At 34.7% G+C, this 22,104-nt stretch overlaps 1 protein-coding gene across 1 annotated transcript; it reads right to left on the bottom strand.

The window, feature by feature from the left end:
* Positions 1 to 14,054: 14,054 nt before the first annotated feature.
* LOC125833285 (uncharacterized) lies at positions 14,055 to 17,027 on the bottom strand. The gene is made up of 4 exons (XM_049512432.1): positions 16,874 to 17,027; positions 16,534 to 16,679; positions 14,276 to 14,371; positions 14,055 to 14,066 (listed from the first exon to the last, which is right to left on the bottom strand). Exons 1-4 carry the CDS (start codon positions 17,025 to 17,027, stop codon positions 14,055 to 14,057), a joined length of 408 nt encoding a protein of 135 aa, XP_049368389.1.
* Positions 17,028 to 22,104: the final 5,077 nt, after the last annotated feature.

Below are 22,104 nucleotides of genomic sequence, written 5' to 3'. Positions count from 1 at the left end.
TATAGTGTGGATGTCCACTACACCAAAAAGTTACTCTAACCCATTATCTCCATTACTTTCCTCCATTATGAAGATAACCATGACCTTCATAACTTCCACCTTTATAACCATTATTCTTGCAATCTTTCACTTCCATAACCTCCCCCATTATATTCATGTTTATGACTAACCTTTTATATGCCTCTATGTTACTCTATAAATAGAGGCATAAAGGTTCATATTGTATAGACTTGAAGATTTGGTGAACACTTGAAAGAAAGAAAGTTATCTTATATTGTTTCTTTTGTCTTATATTCTTCTTGTCTTCATCTTTATATTGTTCTTTTGTTCTTATGTTTTACAACATGTTATCAATACGAGTTGCTCATTCTCCATCAAGAATCAATGGTAGGTATTTCTTGATTTTTATGAATTATCCTAGTAATTATTTGGTTGCAAGGTATACTTCATAGCCTATATATTATTTGTACTAACAAATCTTGTTTTGTGGTTATTTTAAAATGGTTAGTAAATTATGATAATCTTCATAACAATATTGAGAGGGACAATTAAAATGTTTTAATTTATTTTAACTTGAGACTTTTATATGGTAACAACATGTTGTCCTAATTAATTAGTTTTATTCAATTTTGTTAAATTTTAAGTCAAATTCACATTATATTTATGGTATTCAATATTTATTTTTTTGGTAATGCATTTTGTTTATTAAGACATTGATTGAGGGTAAGATAGTGAATTCAAGTTTCACTGCACCAAGTGGGTAAGACATCGAGTAAAGTCTCGGTGCACAATGATAATAAGAAGTTGGGTTCAAGTCTCATTGATTTATGACCAAATGCGTCTTTATATGGGTAAGACATTGGGTTTAACTCCTAATGCACTATAGTGATGATATGATGATGATTAACATAAAGTTGTATACTTTTGACTGAAAGTCATGATATTTTCCCAATTAATTTGCTCCATTCTCTTATGTGAATGTGGTAGCAGTATGTCTGAAAAATGACAAGTGGTTGAATGTATGAATATGAGTGTGGTAAAATGTTAATGATCATCATTGTTGTAATTAAAAGGAAGAACATTATGGGTTCTTAAGATGGTTCTTCCAATATGAAGGTAATTTTTTGCCATCTAGGTGGTATGAAAAATTATTGGGCACATTGTTGTTGATGCAACCCAATTTGAAAGATTTGTAAATTCTCCATCAAAATAAAGAAATACAAAGTGGTAGTACAATTAGTACTTTTAAAGTGATGTTGAGGTGGGTCAAATAAATTTGATAATATCAAAGTATGACTAATAAAAAACTTATGGAGCATGTGCAAATGGTTATGGTCCATTTCTTGAAGAAAATATGACTTATGTTCGTATGGATAAGATCATGTTCATGTATTGTTGGATAAATGTCACATCTCACCTCTACGGAGGTTTGAGATATTGAAAAGAAATATTTTGACATAAATGATTATTTGGTCATATACTTTGAGTACTACACAAATATTGTGGTATGTTTTATTATGAACTATTGGAGGACAAAAGAAAGAAATAATTATTTTCTATAAAGGTTGTGGTCATGACCAAAATAAATGTTGTTGTGTGGCAACACAAATTTGTCATTGGTTGTCAAGAAATAACTCTTGCATGTAATAATTTTAACCATGACAATAATAATAACTCTCTTCTTGAAGGAGATAGATGGTCACCATAAGAATGGTGTTGTGAAATTTGTGGCAGTACACAAACTTAATTAAGAGTTTCAGAAGAACTAATTTGTTACTATCCAGAAATGAAAATAGTTCATAATATTGAGGTTGTAGTAAGTCTCAAAAGAAACTTTTTAAGTTTCGGAGGAATTGAAAAAAATTTATTATATTGAGACTGTAAATTATTGAAAGATTAAATATCTTCAGATTACTACAATCAAAGTGGGTTATGAATATTTACATATGTGGTTATCCGCTTTTCTCTTGTCTGATGTATACAAATATAAGCATGATGATGGAATCACATGTAAAAGTAAACTAGAAGTCTACTAGAATAAATATCAGTTGGCATAACCGATTGACCATTTCAGTTCAAATGTGATGCAAAATAATTGAAAATTCATATTCTTATATGTTGAAGAAATAAAAAATTCTTCAAGAATTCTCATGTGTTGCTTGTTCTCATGATAAAATGATCATTGTACCAACTAAGGTTGAGATTGTATCCCTTAAAATTATTTAGAACATATAAAAAGGTGAATATGGGCCCGTTCACCTGCCATGTGGACCACTTACAATTATGATTTAATAGATGCATCTATGGTATGGTCACATGTGCATTTGTATCAACTTACAAATTGATTTTTGTAAGGTTGTTTGCTCAAATTATTAAATTAAGAGAACAGTCCCAAACTATAAATTATGTTGATAATACTGGTTGGTTTAGCAGAAATTGTTTCCCTCCAGTTATAGCTAGACCATTGATTATGAGAACAAATCTCTCAAATAAAATTTGGTATGAGAGGAGTTTATTTAACGTATATGCGTCAAGCCAACAAGGTTCTCCCATCACAATTGGTTCAGGGTCAGAAACCAAATAATTTCCATCTAAAAATTTGATATGTGCACATATGTTTTATTTCTCCACCACGCACAAAGATGGATCCCCAAATGAAATTGTGGGTAAATTTAAAATTGCCTAACATTAGGGGGAGATATGTTTAGCAGCTGAAATTATGTGTGGGGATCCTCGATAAAAAAATATGAACTTGAAGTTCATGAGATAATTCATTTGCAAAATGTTGCAAATAATTTGCTAGATGTATTTGCTGACCCAATATTTTAATTAAGATGCAAATTATACAATAAATAGTCCTTGAAGGACAGAGTCTATGGTACACCAGAAGCATGATAGACCAATCGATTCCAAACGTAAAACTCCTTCAGGAAGGAGAGGAGCAAATTATCAAAATGGTCATCATACTGACGTAAGTGCTTTGGAAGAGCATTATGACATAACACTTCATAGAACCTTGGCAAAGGTTCAGGTACCTGAAAATGATGAAAAATGAAGAGATCTCGATAACTTATGTCGTATTGAAATCGAATCAAAATAACTGTTGACGGTATCTTTGATATGAAGTACCAGTCAATGCTTTAAATGGTTACGAGGATCTTGAATACAAATATGTCATATAATGTGGATAGATAAATGATTGGCCAAATAAAATGCATTATTCAGGTATATTTTGTTTCACTTAGAAAAGTGATGTTTTGAACTTACAGTTCATAGATCAAAATATATGCCAGTGGGGTGCGAAAGTATAACCGTAATATATAAAGTACGGTTTGTGCCTCGGGGCATAAAGGATTTTCACAAAAAATTTGACATTATTAAATGGAGATATATTCTTCAGTGGTGGATTCAATGAGACTTGTTTCAGTCTGGTAATAGTTGAAATACTTGAATATGTATAATAAATGATTATCATGTCTAACTAGACGATGAAGGTTATATGAAAATCCTTGAAGGATTTAAAAGGTATTAAAACAATTACATTGAGTACCCAATGGTTTTGAGACTGCTTAAAATAGAGAAATAATATTTTTGATCCCATGAAAATGATTTAAAATGTCATGTCTTAGTACAATTGGTGCACTTATAGATTGTTGGTTATGCAAATGCTAGAAGATTATTTGATATACATAACGAAAGTTATGTGAAAGGATTTTCATATTTTCATTCAAGTTATGACAAGAAACTAACAAAGCAAGTGACTCAACACATAGAAGATGTGTGATTTTCTTTGAGAAGAAAAGACGAGATTCATTAAAATTGAAATGATCAATCTCTGAGTCATAAATGATTTGATTATGTAGATGCAGAATATTTATTTGATCCACATAAAGCTTGATCACAAATGGACTATTTATTTACATATGGAGACACGACAATATCTTGGCATTCAAAGAATCACATTAGTAACCACTTCTTCAAATCATGCAGAAATAATATTGATCTATGAGTTAAGTTGGGAGTGTGTTTGGTTAGAATCATGATCTATCATATTCAGAAAATATGTGATTTTCTTTTGAAAAATATATTTCATCCACCATATACGAAAAAAATATATAGCTCAATTGAAGGGAGGATACAATCAAAGGAGATCGGACAAAACATATTTCACCAAAAGTCTTTTTCACACATGATCTTTAACAAAAGGGTGAGATAGATGTTTAACGACTCATTCAAGTGATAATCTTGTAAACTTATTCACTAAGGATTGCCAACATCAATATTTGAGAAGTTGTGATATAAGATTGGAATGCATCATCTCCGAAATATCAAGTAAAGTTTTTATTAGGGGTAGAAAAATGTGTGTTGTACTCTTTTTCTTAACCATGGTTTTAGCCCAATTGGTTTTCCTGGTAAGGGGTTAAACGAGGCAACATTCAAAGCGTATTAAAAGATATGTGTACTTTTCCTTCACTAGGATTTTTTCCCACGGGGTTTTTTCCTAGTAAGGTTTTAACGAGGCATATTATCTATGACATCCAAGGGGGAGTGTTATAAAATATTATAGTGTGGATGTCAACTACACCAAGAAGTTACTCTCACCCATTATCTCCATTAATTTCCTCCATTATAAAGATAATCATAACCTCCACCTTTATAACTATTATTCTTGTAACCTTTCACTTCCATAACCTCCTCCATTATATTCATGTTTACGACTAACATTTTGTATGCCTCTATGTTACTCTATAAATAGAGGCATAAAGGTTCATATTGTATAGACTTGAAGATTTGGTGAACACTTGAAAGAAAGAAAGTTATCTTATAGTGTTCCTCTTGTCTTATATTCTTCTTGTCTTCATCTTTATATTGTTCTTTTGTTCTTAAGTTTTACAACAAAAACTTAATTTAGTAATATTAATTCCATTTTACAACAGTGTATACTATATGATATGATACACACATGCAACGCACGTACCGTGAAACTAGTATTACTAAAAGTGGAAACAATCTATGTCAAAAGTTGAATTACAAAAATACCCCTTACCTATTAATTTATTTTCTTAAAATCATTTTCAAAAATTATTTTTTCCATTTAAAATCAACTTCATAACTACAACTCTTCATATTCTAACTTATCATCATATTATGATAAATAAATAATAAATAATGTATAATAAAAAAATATAAAAATATAAAAAAAATTATTAAAAGTGAAAATCTTGAAAATTTAAAGTCGGATTGTCATTTTACCCATATACTAAATAAAAAAGTTATTAAATATTTTATTAACTAAATATTAAATAGTAATCATAAATTAATTTATCATTTTTCCTTCACATAAAAAAAAAGAGAAAAAAAACTTCTATTAAATTACTAAATAGTAAGTATACATATAAGTGGAACCAAAATATTTTTAAAATTGAATTATCAAAAGGTCCAGAAAATATTGAATGACATTAATATCCTTCAATCAAATAGTATTCCTACAATAATATTGTACAAGATATAAATATGCACTTAGTTCAATGCATTATGAAATACCCATTAATATTTTGCCATTTATTTAACTCCTATTTATGTTACATTTTTTTTGCTAAAAAGTAAGTCTAACTTCTAATAAATATAAATAATAGTATAGCAAATGAATAAACTAGATAAACAAAAGACATGGAGTTATGTGTATCAATTTCTGTAAATGCTTTATCTTTTGATTCCTAATGCAAAAAGTAAAACATCTCTTTGTAGTAATAAATATTGGGAGAATTTGAAAAGTTGCTTGGTATATTCAATGTGGAGTAAATTATTTTGATCAATTCAATACAATATATTCATTTACTAAATGTTATATATTGTGTATATTTATATAGTGAAAAATCAGAAGATAACTATCCCATTTCATCAAATTATTAGATTATCAATCCTACTTTGTGTAGGTGACATTTTCTCATATTTATTTTGTGTTTTTGTCTCTCTTTTCTACTTTTGTTTATGTTCTCTCTTTTTTTTCTATTCACATTATAAGTTATTGTCTTTAATTCGAGTTATTCATATATTTTTTCTGATTAGTTGAAATTTCATCTTTCTTGGGTAGGTAAATGTGTGTATCATAGTTATTTCACCTCTTGCAACATAGAAATTTGTCATGCAAATATCAAATCAGGCAAGATTACTTTCTATTTAATTATAACTTCTTGGAGTTTGTTGAACATGTATATTCTTGTTTGTGTAAATTTTGGTTAAGAATCAATTTACATAATTTAAGTAATCTTTTTGTTAAATTCATAAATGATAAAACTAATAATTTTGAATTAGGCAAAGGGTACACATAGCTATAATAATTATGATTTATAAACATCGATTAGATATTTTAGCAATTATTATTTTTATCATTAATAATAACTACTCCCTCTGTAGCAATTTATGTGACTTACTTTCCTTTATAGTCAGTCCCAAAAAAAATTACACGGTTCTATATTAAGTAACAATTAACTATAAAATATTTATTTTATCCTTAGTGAAATTATTTACAACCACACAAATTTCTATCATTCATTTTGGACTACAAGTTTTAAAAGTCTTCCTTTCTTCCTTAAACTCTGTGCCAAGTCAAATTACCTCACATAAAATGGGACGGAGGGAGTATGTTTTTTAGGTGTACACCACAAAATTTACAATGATCCACTAGCTATCATAAGAAAGGTATATGTTGATCAAATTTATGTGCAATTTCTACATAACACAATTCACATTCGATAACAACTTCTAGATTTGTATGTGATTATAAAAAAGGTGGAGGCTACAGTTTCTAAGAAAGAAGGCAAAAAATTTAGAACATGAAATATTTTGAACCAATAAGAGACACTTAAATTATTAATTGTGACATATTTGTGATTGATGCTGACAAAAATACACAATGAGCAAGGTGAGCTTCTAGAGGTTAAAAGAACATATTTGTGATGAAGCTGTAAAGTTCTAACATAAATAATTTACTCAAGACATGGATGCTACTTAGCTTTCTCTCCCTTTCAATTGAGGATAGTGCATCTCTTGGCATTATGTCGACAAAGGAAGAAGTTAAAATGTTGTATTTAAGTTTAGTGGGGATAGTGCAAGTGGATCTGATGGTTTTACATGTCTTTTTTTTATCATAAATGTTGGGACATAGTGCGTGATGACTTACGGAAGTTGGTTACTCCTTTCTTTGAAGGAAACACACTTCCCAAATTCATACGCATACTAACCTTGTGTTGTTGCCTAAAAAGAATCACATTCAATCTATTTATAATCTAAGACCTATCAATTTGAGTAACTTTCTTAATAAGGTTATTTCTAGGGTAGTGCATGGAAGATTGGAGATGGTCCTTTCAAGACTAAACTCATCAAACCAATCAGGTTTTGTAAAAGGAAGGAACATTGTTGAAAATGTTTTACTCACTCAAGAGATTGCTTCAATGTAACACCTGTATCCGAAAAGGGGTAATGAACAAATATTTTAGAACTTCCAGGTGCCATCCAAGAGGGTCAATCACGGCCGATGGTGTGGGTGATGGACCGTAGGTGGGTCTGTGAAGGGGTGCCTCACAAATTGTCAAAGGATGGACCACGGTTGGACCTACGGACCGTAGGTGGGTCCATGGCCCGTGGTCTAGTGGTCGTAAGTCAGGGCCAAAGTCTCTCACCACCAACCACAGTTCACCAGGACGGACCGTAGGTCCATCCACGGTTCGTCGACTGGGTCTGTTGGTTGGTAGGTCGATGACAGTTGATGGTTAACTCAGGGTGGTTGGGTCTTTTTCTAATTAATTAGTTCCTATCTATGTCGTTTTGACTACATTTAAGACCCATGTATAAGCGTTTTTACCCCCAAATTAGACCCATTTAGTTCATTCTTCCAAATTTCCCAAAAGAAATCAAATCTCCTCCCAAATATTCTCTCTCTAGAAGCTTGAAGAAGAAAATGATTTCACCTAGGGTTTCAAGACAAGGATCCAAATTCTCCATTGAAGGCTAGCAATTGGAGTCAAGGTATGGTTGTTTTCATCCATGAATCTCTTTCATTCATGGAGTCCCCAAATTCCTCTATTTCAAATGGTAGAATTCCCCAATTAGTTAGGATTTTCTTCAAACACCATAGGTTCATTTGATTACTGATCATAATGATTTAATTATGTCTAAATATGCATGAATTGGTGATTTACAATGCTTTTATGATGTTATCCTTATGAACCCATGCAAACCTCCATGTTTTCCAAATTGTGATTTCATAGAGTTGGGTTGTTGATTATGAAAGATGAGTTTTATGATATAGAGCATTAAGTAATAGTATTAGATGATATTATTATAAATTCTCTATCTAATGCTAGAATTCTAGATTTGGTGATTGAAAGGGAAAAGTATGAAGTTAGGCATGATCTTATGAAACCTATGTGGATGTTTTAAGGGTGCTTTGAGAGTAAAGTTTCAATGTTGTTGTGTTGTTGAAAGGTTATTCTCATAAAACACTTACAACCATGATGTGAAAGATTTTATCACATAGAAAATATTCTTAGGTTGAAAGACTATTCTCACCTAATTGAATCGATGAATAAGAGTCATCTTAATGAACTAGTTTGGATTGACAAGATGACATGTCTTTCAATGGATAATGAGAATAAATAAGAAAATACTATTCCGTGGAAATTATGCTTAGAAACGAGTGGATATTGACATTGGGATGGAACCTCTCCCATTAGTAGAGGTCGGGTTTCTAGAAGAAGTCTCATGAGATGGAAGCTCTCTCGTTAGTATAGGTCGGGTTCTAGTAGCAATCTACTTATCCCATAACTATGTTCCCCCATATGTTGATTAGCTAGTGTATCCACTTAAGCTATAAGTTCATGGTTCTACCTTAGGCAAGTAGAACAACCCTTTTCGGTGTGGGAGACACCGGGTTATCATGTTTTAGTTCACATGGTCTCTATGTCGGTTAAGACTAATTTTCCCACAACAAGATGATTAATTAACTAAGGTTACTTTGAGAAGTATCTCATATGTGTTCAAACGCTTAAAGTTGATTTAGCTTGCATTGGCCATGATTTTATGACTTATGTTTTCTAACCCTCTTATATCATGTTTTAATTGGTCAATTTCATGTCATGAAACAAAATGTCCTTCTTAGCAAGTTTTAAATGTTTTTATGCATAGTAATCATGCTTAGTGCATTTTTGTACTAACGCATACTCTTGCCTACATTTTTTCCAAATGTAGTGTCCGACATGCAAGGTTTCATTCTTTGATTTCTTTCTGAGCTTGGTGAGTCCTCATGGTTCGAGGAAGGACTTTTCTTATTGTAGTTTCACTTTCGTATTTCCTTTTTGAACATGATGTATGGGCTAGGTCCACTTTTATTCGATTGTAATAGATGGCTATGTTGAGACATGAGTTAGACTTCTATTTTTCTATAAAAGTGTTTTGGACTTAAATGTTGTTTTACGCTTTATTGTTCTACTACTTTATGTTATGATATGCTAAGTGGCTTGTATGGAGTCCTTCGGGATTCTATACTCCATGTTGCATCTAGGGGCTACCCTTAGGTCGTGACATTCGGATATCACTAAAAGAGTAAAACCAACCAATATAATTATCAAGGTTGATATGGAAAAGGCATATGACAGGGTCTCATGGTTCTATTTGATGAAAGTCCTAAGGAAAATAATTTTTTCAGAGGTGTTTGATGATATCATTTGGAGGATCATAGCTAATAATTGGTATTTTGTGTTGGTGAATGGCCAAGCACAAGGATTTTTTCACTCTACTACAGGGGTAAAACAGGGAGACCCTTTATCTCTTGCTTTATTTATTTAGTGCTGAAGTTCTTTCAAGGGGTTCGAATTCTTTATTTTATGATGACCAATATGTGGGATATGGTATGCCTAAATGGAGTGCAAATCTTAACAATTTTGCTTATGAAGATGACACAATTATTTTTGCAACTACAGATGAAAATTCCCTTAAAAGAATAGTGAAGGTGCTAGGCAGATATGAGTCTCAATCAGGACAATTAATTAACAAAGGGAAGAGTGCTTGGTACATGCATCAAAACACCAGTGTTCTACTAAGAGGTTTGGTTGATTGATGTACATGTATCTCAAGAGGTCAATTCCCAATTACTTATCTAGGGTGTCCTATCACTCATGCTAAAAAGAGAATGAGTGATGATAATGATCTAATTGAGAAGGTGAAGGATGAGCTTTAAACATGAAAAGGGAACATGCTCTCTTTTGGTGGTAAGTCCACTTTAATCAGTAGTGTGATACAAAGTATACCTATCCACATTCTTTCAGCAATTGCTCCCCCTAAATGTGTAATCAAAAAAATTACACAACATTTTTGCGAAGCTTTTTTGGAACAATAAAGAGATAGGAAGAAGTAAGAATTGGGATTCTTGGCAGAATATTTTCTTAGCCAGAGTAGAAGGGGGTCTTGGTTTTAGATCATTATTTGATGTTTTTAAAGCTATGTTTGAAAGCTATGGTGGAAATTTAGAATTGGTAGTTTTTATGGGCAAACTTTATGTGGAACAAATATTGTGAAAAAGAAATTCCAACTTTGGTGCAATGGAAAGGTCGTTCTCATGTGTGGAAAATGATGCTAGAAAATAGTGAAAACTATAGAACAATTTGTGGTGGGAACCTAGAGGAGAGTCTACAAATATTTGGTATGAAAATTGATTAAGTTTGGTCCTTTATTTCTGGAAAAAGATTGCATCATTAGACCTAAAATGAAGGATATAAGGGAGATGATGAATGATGAAGGATGGGATTCAGGAAAACTCCAACAAGCACTGCTAGAAAAAATAATTGTCCATGTCCAAGAACATTTGAGAAATTTTATCCCTCGGTCCGTATCTGACAAACCATGTTGGTTACTCAATAGCACAGAAACATTTAAGGCTAAAACTTCCTGGGAATGGTTAAGAGAGAAGCAAGAAGAACATCCCCAATATACAAGTATATTGGGTGCAAGGATTGCCTTTTAAGTTTTGTTTCGTAGTTTGAATAATATGGTGTAATAAAATTCCCCTGGCTACTTTAACTGATAAATGGGACAACAATGTAAGCACATATTGCTTGTGTTGTATAGTGCCTTCCCCTGAAACTATACAACACCTTTTCTTAACAGGGGAAATAGCAAGATAGGTTTGTAATCATTTTGCAAATTTTGTTGGTCTAACTGGTCCTTGGATTAAAATTAAACATTGTACAGAAGTGGAGAAATGCTTCTGGCAATGAGAAGTTTAAGACTATTATGAAGGCAGTCCCTATAATTATTCTATGGACTTTATGGAAAAGTAGAAATATCATTTTATATGGAGGTTTTAATCTAGTTGAGAAGGTTATCTAATGAGTCCAAAAATTGGACTCATTTAGGGATTTATTTTGATAAGAATAGTGTCCTCGAATGCTTATTTTGTCTATATATCTGATGAAACTCTTAAGTTTCAGGTATTTGAAGTTTTAGTGAAAGAATGGACTCTTAGGCGCAAAAAGGAACAAGAAGGCTGAAAAGAACGACGAAGCTGAAGCCCGAGCATTGCCAAGCACACTTGGCGATTCACCGAAGGATTTACTCTGCCCTTTGTTCCAGTACGCGAAGCCCTGAAGGAGAAGGATAAAAAAGGCGATGAAAGGAGCAGTCGGCGCTTCGCTGAATAGTTTCGCGAAGCAGTACTATACCGCCCAATGGTCCAGACCGTGAAGGTGTTGAAGGCAAGCACGAAACAGCAATGAGACAAACGAAGGGCGAGTCGCCGAAGTCATTCGGCGACATCGACTAACTTCGCCAAAAGATCCGCCAGCGTTATTTTCTGAAATCTAGAAATACTGAACTTATTATTATTTTTAGGAGTCAAACTTTTATTTTAATTTCCATAATAGAATAGTACTTTTTAGATTTTTTTCTCAAGTTTGGAGAGGGATTTTGGGAACTTGAAGATAGGAGTTCATCTTCCCCAAGTTGGAAGTGGATCTTCTCTATTCTTCTTCCTTTGCTTAAATTAAGGCTTGATTTCTTATACCCATTTGATTTTACTATCATTTTAGGTGTATTTTGTTATTTCTTGATGTGTGACTAAAAACCTCCATTCTTGGGGTGTGATTTAGCAAATATGTGTTGATATTATTGTTGAGTCCTGCTTGCTAATAGGTTAGATGAAGTTTAATAGTGATTTCACCTAGTGGTTGTGGTTTAATCTAAAGGGTTTGTAGTTGCAAATACAAAGCCACTCATGTGTTTTCGGCTTGCCGAAGAGAGAGATCGCGAAACCAAGACCACTAGATTGATGGCCTAAGGAGTGGGTCGACATGAGGTTCAGCCCGGAAGGGTGAGCCCTAGTCTCATATCCTAACACTCAGCTCGAGAGAGTGAGTGGGGTAAGGCATAGGCTGGTCTTCATTCGGCAAATTGGTGTCCGAGAGGAACGCATTTGAAACGGGGTAAGTTGCCCGAGAGGGAACTTATTTCCATTTAAAGCTTAGCCTAGTCACTATTATCTTACAAATTTCTTATCAAAAGCATGTACCCAACTATTTATCTCAACTTGTATTGCAATCATACCCCAAGAACAATCGATATTTGACACGTTCGTGTCACTCCCTTTATTTACCATGTTTTTGTTTGTTAATGTCTTTAGCTACGACTAGTTATAGCTTGATTTTATTTTTCTATCAATTCTCAAAATCACTCCCTTGGGAAACGACCCCAACCTTTAGTTGGGTTACTATACTATCGACGATCGCAGACACTCATACCGTAGGTTAGTGTCGTTGGTCACGATAAGCATAAATGAGAATATTTATAAGTTCATTGGTGTCAAATTTCCTTTTTTCCTAAACTTGCCAAAGAATTGACCCTCAATTGTAGAGTTTTTGGAAAGTTGGGAACCAAGGTGTAGACACAAGATATTGAGATGGATACATCCTCCTGATGGATAGTATAAATGCAATACTAATGGTGCTTCAAAGGGTAATCCTGGCCTTAGTGTTTACTGCCTTTTGTGTAAGAAATTGTTTTGGAGATATGTAGTGGTGAAAGGGAAAAGACTTCCAGTTTCTACTAATCTTTTTGCAGAAGCATTAGCAATAAAGGAAGGCATACAACTCAAACTTGACATAAACCTTTTGCCTCTTATAGTGGAGACAAATTCACTCACTATGATAAATATATTGGAGGAAAGATGGGAGGTACCTTGGAGTGTTGCTATGGAGGTGGAAACTATAAAGATAATGAGGGAAGGTGTCCCTATTCAGTTGAAACACACTCTAAGGGAAGGCAACAAAGTGGCTGATTTTTATTTGCTAACATGATTGTTAATTTTGCAGATACTTATATGGTAGAAAACTTTCAGGATCTTCCAATGAGAGCAAAGAAATTGATCAATATGGATGAAATGAATATGCCTCACTTAAGGTTGTTTCTTATTGACAACTGATTTGGGCAGATGTCATTCTTCTTAATCATCTCTTTGAAGCCTAATGAAATATGGGATGTTTTCTTACCTTACTGTATTGCCTCAAGTGATTATAAAGTCTATATGCTATGCCACCCGGTGAGGGTTTTTGGTGCATGATTGTAATACACTAAAGTATAGGCAATGAGTTAGTTAATTTACTTTGTTTTATTTGCTTCTTTATGATTACAATTTTTCGTCAGATTTAGGGGTAGCTGAGTACTATGTAGTCACTAAACAAATTTTTGATTTCTTACATTTTTGTGTGGTATTAATCTCTTGAGGTTCATTTGTCAAAGGAAAAAGTAGGACCAAATTCAATGCCTCTTAGTGACTAATTTCCAGCAAATTTCAAGAGTAAACTATTTGAAATTTGACATTGAAAAATAGAATCGGGAGTTTTCTTTGATATGTGGTATTAGCCTCTTTGAGGCTCATCCTATAGATCAACAATAGAGAAATTTCACGCCCCGAGCCTACACCCTGGATGTGGCAGGCACTCGAGAACCATCGATGGTCCCCAAGCAAACTCTTGGTCTGGCTAACTATTTAGCGGAAGACTTAATCAAAATGGGAACTGCAATCGCATAATAAAGTATAAAAATACACAACTCAAATTAATATTTAGAAACACATATGAAGTTAACATCAACTGTCTCAAAATATCTCAACAAGAAGGGGAAAATAAGGAGACTCATCAATGTCTAACTATCTATGAAGCCTCTAAATACTAAGATAGATGTCGGTATAGGACCCCCGACACAGCTTAATAAAATAGGAAATAACTGTGAATCCCTCTGAAGAGCAAAAAGGCTCACCAAAATGAACTGGAGTGTAAATGGTATCAACAAAGCACATGTCGATGACCCTGAACACCTGTATCTGCATCATAAAAAGGTACAGGTCGAATGACGTCAGTACATTAAATGTACGAGCATGTAATGGGGAAACTGAAAGCATAGAAAACTAAAATGATAAGGCTGGAAGACAAACTTACCTCAACTCAACTCCAATACAAAAGCAACAATAATAGATGCAATGCTGAAAACATTATAAATCAGGAGATATAAACTCAATGATGTATAACATACAAAAAGACACTCTTTACTCTTATTTGGGATATTCTCTAACCGACAATCATAACTATGAGCTACGTGATGATACATCATCTCACCCACACTGTCAAAACTGTTCTATACCTTTCCGAGGTATAGAAAACCTCAACTAAGTGGATCGACTAAGCTATGCTTTAAAAGCAATAAGGAGTCGTCTAAAAAGTACAATTCATTACCCATGTTGGCTACATGGTTTATGAGGAATGTGAGTTGTCTGAACTCATCCTCATAACGGTGCTCAATATATATATATATATATATATATATAAATATATATATACGTACTCATGCTCAATGTTAAAATAATATGTTTCTCAATTTGAGGCGATTACTCAAAAGATCCTCTTTAAAAGATGTAATACTCTAAAATGTCTCTAAACTCATAAACCCATTTAGAAATTAAAGTTTCTCTCTTTTAAATGTAAACATGTTACTTTCGGTAATACTTAGTTCCTTTATATCATTTCTCAAACATGAAAACAACTCTTCTCATTTATCATATTTACTTTCTCAAAACGTAGATGATTACAAAAGAATCCTTAAAAATAACTCAAAAAACCTCTTAAACTTTCCTCTTAAACTCACTTTAATATGAAATGTAAATGAAGCCATGTGATTTGAAAATGAAGGAATTCTCAAAGTTGAATAGAATTTATAGAAGCTAATACAAAGGAGAGAATGTAGTCACAACTCAAAGGAATACGTTTTGAATGAAGCACGGAAGGAAAAAGGCTAGGCGACCCTGGAGCACTACTGGCGCGGGGTGCCAAGCCCCAAACTACTGGAAGTGGTTTGGGGCGCACTACTGGCACGGAGCGCTAGGCCCCAAATTACTTACCAGGAGTTCTGGCGCTACGGTGGTCCGCCCTGCATCCCTGCCTAAATTTCTGACAAATTTTTTTATACTCAATTTAGGGTCCCAATTCGTTCAAAATTGAGTATTTCCTCCTAAACTCTCTTTGATTCTCAAAACAAGCACAAATACCTAAGGAATTCAACACAAACCCTTTGGGAAACACATCTTCTATTAAAGATTCACCACACACAAGAATTCGCAACCTCCATGGTTTAAGAATTGAAGAAAATTCAATAATTATTCGAATACAATGATTTTATGGATAAATTAGATGTGTGGCGTGAGGATGAACAAGTCCATCATTATGAGAAGTCTTACATACCTAGAAAGAACAATGTTCTTGGCGAAATCATCTGTTCTTGAAAGAACACTTGAAACCCTGCCTTTTTTCTCCTCTTGAAACCTTGCTTTAATTCTCTAAGTGTTTAGGAAAGTGAAAAAGTTGTCTAAATCAAATAAGACCCTTATTTGGGGTGAAAAAATGTTTTAGGCTTAGTTGGAAAAGGAAAAGACAAAACACCCTTATTAACATGAATGAAATGCCTTAAATAGAGAGGCTTCACTCAAACGGGCATAGCTTTTTACTTCGAGCTCGAAATTAAGTAAACTTGGTGGCGTTGGAAATAGGACTCAAAGTCATAAAATTTGATATGTCATAGGCAACCTAAGTCTTCAGGTACTAAAAGTTATGGTTGTTTGAAGTTGACCCAAAACTAAAAACTGATGGGTGACTTGTACGAACCTCTATTTAGCTCTTTCAAAGTCCGAGGTGTTACAATATCCCCCCTTGGGAACATTCGTCCTCGAATGAGATCACACTAAGAAAATCAAGGGTAGGAAATGTCTAAAAACCCAATCTTAAGCACACATCATGCAATTAACATAAACTCAACATATCAACTTAAAGAGTACTTTACAAGAGTAAGTACCTTGGTTTGGAATTGATTTGGAAGGAAAGAGATGAGGGTATCTATTTTTCATATCCTACTCAGCCTCCCAAGTAGCTTACTCAAAAATTGATTCCTCCATAAGACTTTGACTAATGCAACTTCTTTGGTTCTAAACCAGCGAACCTGACGATCAAGAATCTGAACAGGCATCTCCTCATAAGGTAAGTTGTCCTTAATACCAATATTTTCAGTAGCTACAATAAATGAAGGATCACCCAAACACTTCTTTAACATGGATACATGGAACACCGGGTGAACTACTGCTAATTCTGAAGGTAGTGCCAACTCATAAGCTACATTGCTAACTCTCTTGAATATCCTATAAGGATCAATTTATCGGGGACTGAGTTTTTCCTTCTTACCAAATCTCATGACACCCTTCATAGGTGAAACCTTCAAGTAGACACAATCATGAACCTAAAATTCTAAGCTCTTCTTCTAACATTAGTATAGGATTTCTGACGACTTTGCATTGTTTTTAGCCTTTCCAGAATAATCTTCACTTTCTCCATGGCTTGATGAACAAAGTTTGGCCCAATCAATTCAGCTTCACCAATATCAAACCAACCAATAGGCGATCTACACCTTCGCCCATAAAGAGCCTCATAGGGAGCCATTTGAATATTAGAGTGATAACTATTATTATATGCAAACTCTTTGATAGGCAAGTGGGCATCCCATTTACCTTTGAAATCTATATGCATGCCCTCTCCATGTCCTCTAGGGTATGAATTGTGCGCTCTTCTTGGCCATCATTATGAGGATGAAAAGAAGTACCAAGGTTCACCTTCGAACCCAGACCTTTCTGGAAAAGCCTTCCAAAACTGAGCGGTGAATTATGCACCCATATCTGTGATGATCGACAAAGGAACTCCGTGAAGTCGGACTATCTCTTAAATGTATAACCTGTCATAATCTTCTGGTGAATTTGTAGTCTTCCCCGGCAAGAAATGGGCTGATTTATTCATTCGATCTACAATCACCCAGATAGAATCATGTTGACTACGAGATCGTGACAAGCCAGTAATGAACTACTTATTAATCATCTACCACTTCCATTTTGGAAGGGCTATGTTCTGAGCCACACCACCGGGCCTTTGGAGCTCTACCTTGACTTGTTGGCAATTTGGGAATTTAGCAACGAACTCTGCAATACACCTTTTCGTACTACTCCACCAATAGACTTCTCTCAAGTCATGGTACATATTTGTGGAACCAGAATGGATCGAGTATTTGGAACTATGAGCTTCTTCCATGATTCTCTCTTGGAGATCATCTTCCTTTTGTACACACAATCTACCGTGATACCTTAACACACCATCTCCCCCTGTTTAAAAGCCATTACATTTTGCTTATGAACATTCACCTTTAGTTCAAGTAAAAGAGCGTCTTTATCTTGTTTCTCCTTCACTTCAAACACTAGTGATTATTCAGGCCCATTAATCACCACAACTCAACCTTCACTGGAATCTAACATATGCACTCCCAAATGGGCAAGTCTATGAACTTCCTTAGCTAACTCTTTCTTACCTTCCTCAACATGAGCAGTACTCTCCATGGATAACCTGCTCAACACATCAACAACATTAGCCTTACTTGGGTGATATTGTATGCTCATGTCGTAGTCATTGAGCAAATCTAATCAGTTGTTTTGCTTGAGATTAATCTTCTTCTGACTGAAAACATATTGGAGGCTCTTGTGTTCAGTGAACACATCCACATTTACACAATAGAGATAGTGACGTCATATTTTGACAGCAAACACTACTGCTGCCAACTCAAGATCATGAGTAGGGTAATTCTTCTCGTAAATCTTAAGTTTTCTAGAAGCATAGACTAAACCTTACCATGTTGTATCAATACATAACCAAGTCCAACTCTAGACACATCACAATAAACAACAAAGCCTTTTGTACCCTCTGATAGGGTCAACATTGGAGTAGTAATCAACCGAGTCTTTAATTACTGAAAGGTTTTCTCACAAGCTTCAGATCATTGAAATTGAGCTGTTTTCTGAGCTAATTTAGTCAATGGGGATGAATTAGGTGAAAAACCTTCGACGAACTTTCAGTAGTAACCAGCCAACCCAAGAAACTCCTTATATCAATAGGAGAGGTGGGTTTGAGTCGGTTCTGCACTGCTTCAATCTTTTGAGTGTCAACTCGAATCCCTTCACCAAATACAATATGGCTTAATAATGCCATGACTCAAGCCAAAACTCACACTTATAAAATTTGGCATACGATTCTCGATCTTTGAGAGTCTGGAGGACTATGCTGAGATGACTAGCATGATCCTCTTCATTCTTCAAATAAATTAGTATGTCATCAATAAAAATGATAATGAACATGGCAAGATACGGCTTTAACACTCTGTTCATAAGGTCCATGAATGTTGCATGAGCATTGATCAAGCAAAACGACATCACAAGGAACTCATAATGACCATAACGGGTCGTGACTGTTGTTTTCGGGATTTCACTTTCTCTTACTCTCAATTGATGATAGCTAGATCAGAGGTTTATCTTAGAGAAACAAGTGGCACCTTAAGTTGGTCGCAAAGGTCATCAATTCTCGTAAGAGGATACTTATTCTTATGGTGACCTTTTTCAATTGGCAGTAATCGATACATATTCTAAGGGAGCCATCCTTCTTCCTAGCTCCCCAAGGTGAGACACTAGGTCGGAAGTAACCCCCATAAAAAAGATCTCTCAACTGCTCTTTCAACTTTTTTAACTCAGTTATAGCCATTCTATATGGAGGAACAGAGATAGGTTGAGTATTAGGAAGACTGTCTATACTGAAGTCTAACTCTCTCTCAAGAGGGACTCCGGGAAGATCATCAGGAAAGACTTTTGGAAACTCACTCATGACTGGCAATAACTTAATAAGCGATGTCTCAACACTCGAGTCATTAACCCGGACTAAGTGATAGAGGCACACCTTGGAAACTAACTTTCTAGCCTTAAGGTATGAGATAAAATGACCCTTACGCACAGTTGAACCACTCCTCCACTCTAATACTAGCTCATTAGGAAGCTGAAAGATGACTACTCGACTTCTACAATCAATTGAGGTATAACAAGCATAAAGCCAGTTCATAGCTAGAATAGCATCAAAGTCCATCATGTCTAGCTCAACTACGTCATCCATGGTGTCCTTGTGATTGACAGAGATTATACAATCACCATAAACTCTTTCCACTAAAATAGACTAACCAACAAGTATGGAAACACTAAAGGGCTCAAGAAGTTGTTCGGGGACAATATCAAACTTCATTACTACATAAGGAGTCACAAAAGACAGTCTCGCACCTGGATCAATTAAGGCATAAACATAAAAAATAAAGACTTTAAGCATACCAGTGACAACATCTGGTGAGTTCTCATGATCCTGACGACTAGTTATAGCATACAAACGATTTTCTCCTCTGCCTGTCCCTAAAGTATCTCCTCTCGGAGAAAATCTACTTGTTGGAGCCGCTGAAGAAGATTGGGCTCTCTTTCCCCCATTACCCTACCTGTTCTTAGCACACTCTCTCATGAATTGACATGTCTGACCACACTTTCAGTAGCCATTGGAGCCATCATGACTCGCTCTTGGGTGGTTCCTACCACACTTAGTACAAGTGGGGTTCCAAGTAGCCCATTGAACCATACTTCCCTGAGTCCAATTTCAGATGCATCACAATAAACAATAAAGTCGTTTGTACTATCTAGTAGGGCCAACACTAGAGCAGTAGTCAATCGAGTCTTCAATTCCTGAGAGTTTTTCTCACAAGCTTCAGACCATTTAAACTAAGCCATTTTCTGAGTCAATTTAGTCAATAGGGACAAAATAGATGAAAATCCCTCGACGAACCTTCTCCACTAACCCCAAGAAACTGATTGTATCAGTTGGAGAGGTGGGTATAGGCCAGTTCTGCACTGCTTCAATCTTTGTAGTGTCAACTCAAATCCCTTCACCAGATACAATGTGGCCCAAAAATGCCACGAACTCTAGCCAAAACTTACACTTGGAAAATTTGGCATTCAATTTTTGATCTTTAAGTGTCTGGAGGACTATTATGAGATAACTAGCATGATCCTCCTCATACCTCAAATATTTTAGTATGTCATAAAAAAAAATGATAACGAACATGTCAAGATACATCTTAAAAACTCTTTTCATAAGGTCCATGAATGTTGCAGGAGCATTGGTCAAGCCAAAAGACATCACAAGGAACTCATATTGACCATAACGGGTCGTGAATGTTATTTTCGAGATGTGATTTTATCTTATTCTCAACTTATGATAGCCAGATCTGAGATCTACCTTAGAGAAGCAAGTGGCACCCAGAAGTTGGTCGAAAAGGTCATCAATTCTCAGAAGAGGATACTTATTCTTTATTGTGACCTTGTTCACTTGGCAGTAATCGTACACATTCTAAGGGAACTATCTTTTTTCCTCGTGAACAAGACTGGAGCACCCTGATAACGCTACACTACACTTCATCCAATTCTAAGTGTAAGTGGTAGCTAATAAGTATAAACCAGGCTAAGAGATGGGGTTGATCCTACAGGGAGTGATACGGTAAAGAATTTAATTAAGAAATGAAAATATGTCCTAATCGTTTGTAGAAGTAAAGGTTTCACAACATTAAAATAAATCACAGAGTTCTACAATTAATATCAAATGGGGGGATTGGGGTAACCAATTAGAGATTGTACCTTAGGAGTGTGATCAATTGAATGCTAATTTCGCGTAATGGGTGATTACTAGTTGCTCAAAGTTGTTGAATCTCAATGGCTAGGCTAGGTTATGAGTACAATAGCCATTTCTCAATCAACTATTGCGCTTCAAGTGAGTTCTCTCAAACATCAACAAGAATAACACAACCAAACAACCCAATTCTTTAATTAATCCACTCTTTCAAGGTGGATTTGTAAAGACGCAATCAAACTCAATTTCACAAGCTTGATTTTAAAGACGCAATCAATACAACTATCAATATATAATTCTACTCTATTACACATCTTTCTCAAGCAATCATAGTGAACTAAGCTAGAATTGCATTTTCAACTGCAATTCCTCAATTATAACATGAACAATTAATTGAACCCATTTCAAAACAACATTACAATAAGCAACTAACAACACTCATTATCTAATTAAAGCATTCAACTACATAATCACACCCCTAAGGTAAGGGGTTTTAGTTAAGCATAGTGAAAAGAAAGAAATTGTTACCAACAAAGTTTTCCATCTGATTTGCTAATGATATGCAATCTCTAAATGTTGAAATCAAATCTAAAATTTTACAATCTCTGAATCTAAATCTCAAACTCTGCTCAAAATGTAAACACAATGTTCTAGAATGTAAAAATTCTCAACAACCCAGAAGTAAACAGTGTTGGAACCCTTTCTCCTCTTTCAAAAATTGTATTTATACGTTTCAAAAATTTCAGCACGGAGTCAACTCGGTGAAGAAAGTCGCTATCGCCGACCAGTTCGGTGATCCACCTAGTTTCTCCTATCCTCGCCTTTTGGTTTGGTTCCTTCATTAAATTATCCTGGAACTTTTGGCGAGCTTAATCACTATCACCGATCCTTTCGGCGTGTCGCTGAATTTCCTATTTGCTTGCCAAGTTGGTTTTGTCCATGGGTTGTTTTGCTGGAACTTTAGGCGAGCTGGAGGCCCACTCAGCGAGTGGAT

This window comes from Solanum verrucosum, unplaced genomic scaffold (assembly GCF_900185275.1).
Source record: "Solanum verrucosum unplaced genomic scaffold, falcon-dt-bn FXZP01000082.1, whole genome shotgun sequence".
NCBI lineage: Eukaryota > Viridiplantae > Streptophyta > Magnoliopsida > Solanales > Solanaceae > Solanum > Solanum verrucosum.
Note: the sequence above shows the minus strand (reverse complement) of the source record. Positions and strands in the feature narration are given on the sequence as shown.

Coding starts and splice junctions, on each gene's coding strand:
- LOC125833285 (XM_049512432.1), bottom strand. CDS start 17,027: ATGGCTCCCTATGAGGCTCTTTATGGGCGAAGGTGTAGATCGCCTATT. Junction 16,680..16,873: donor GCTAAAAACAATGCAAAGTC/GTCAGAAATCCT, acceptor CACTACCTTCAG/AATTAGCAGTAGTTCACCCG. Junction 14,372..16,533: donor TTCAGATTCTTGATCGTCAG/GTTCGCTGGTTT, acceptor TTTATGATGCAG/ATACAGGTGTTCAGGGTCAT.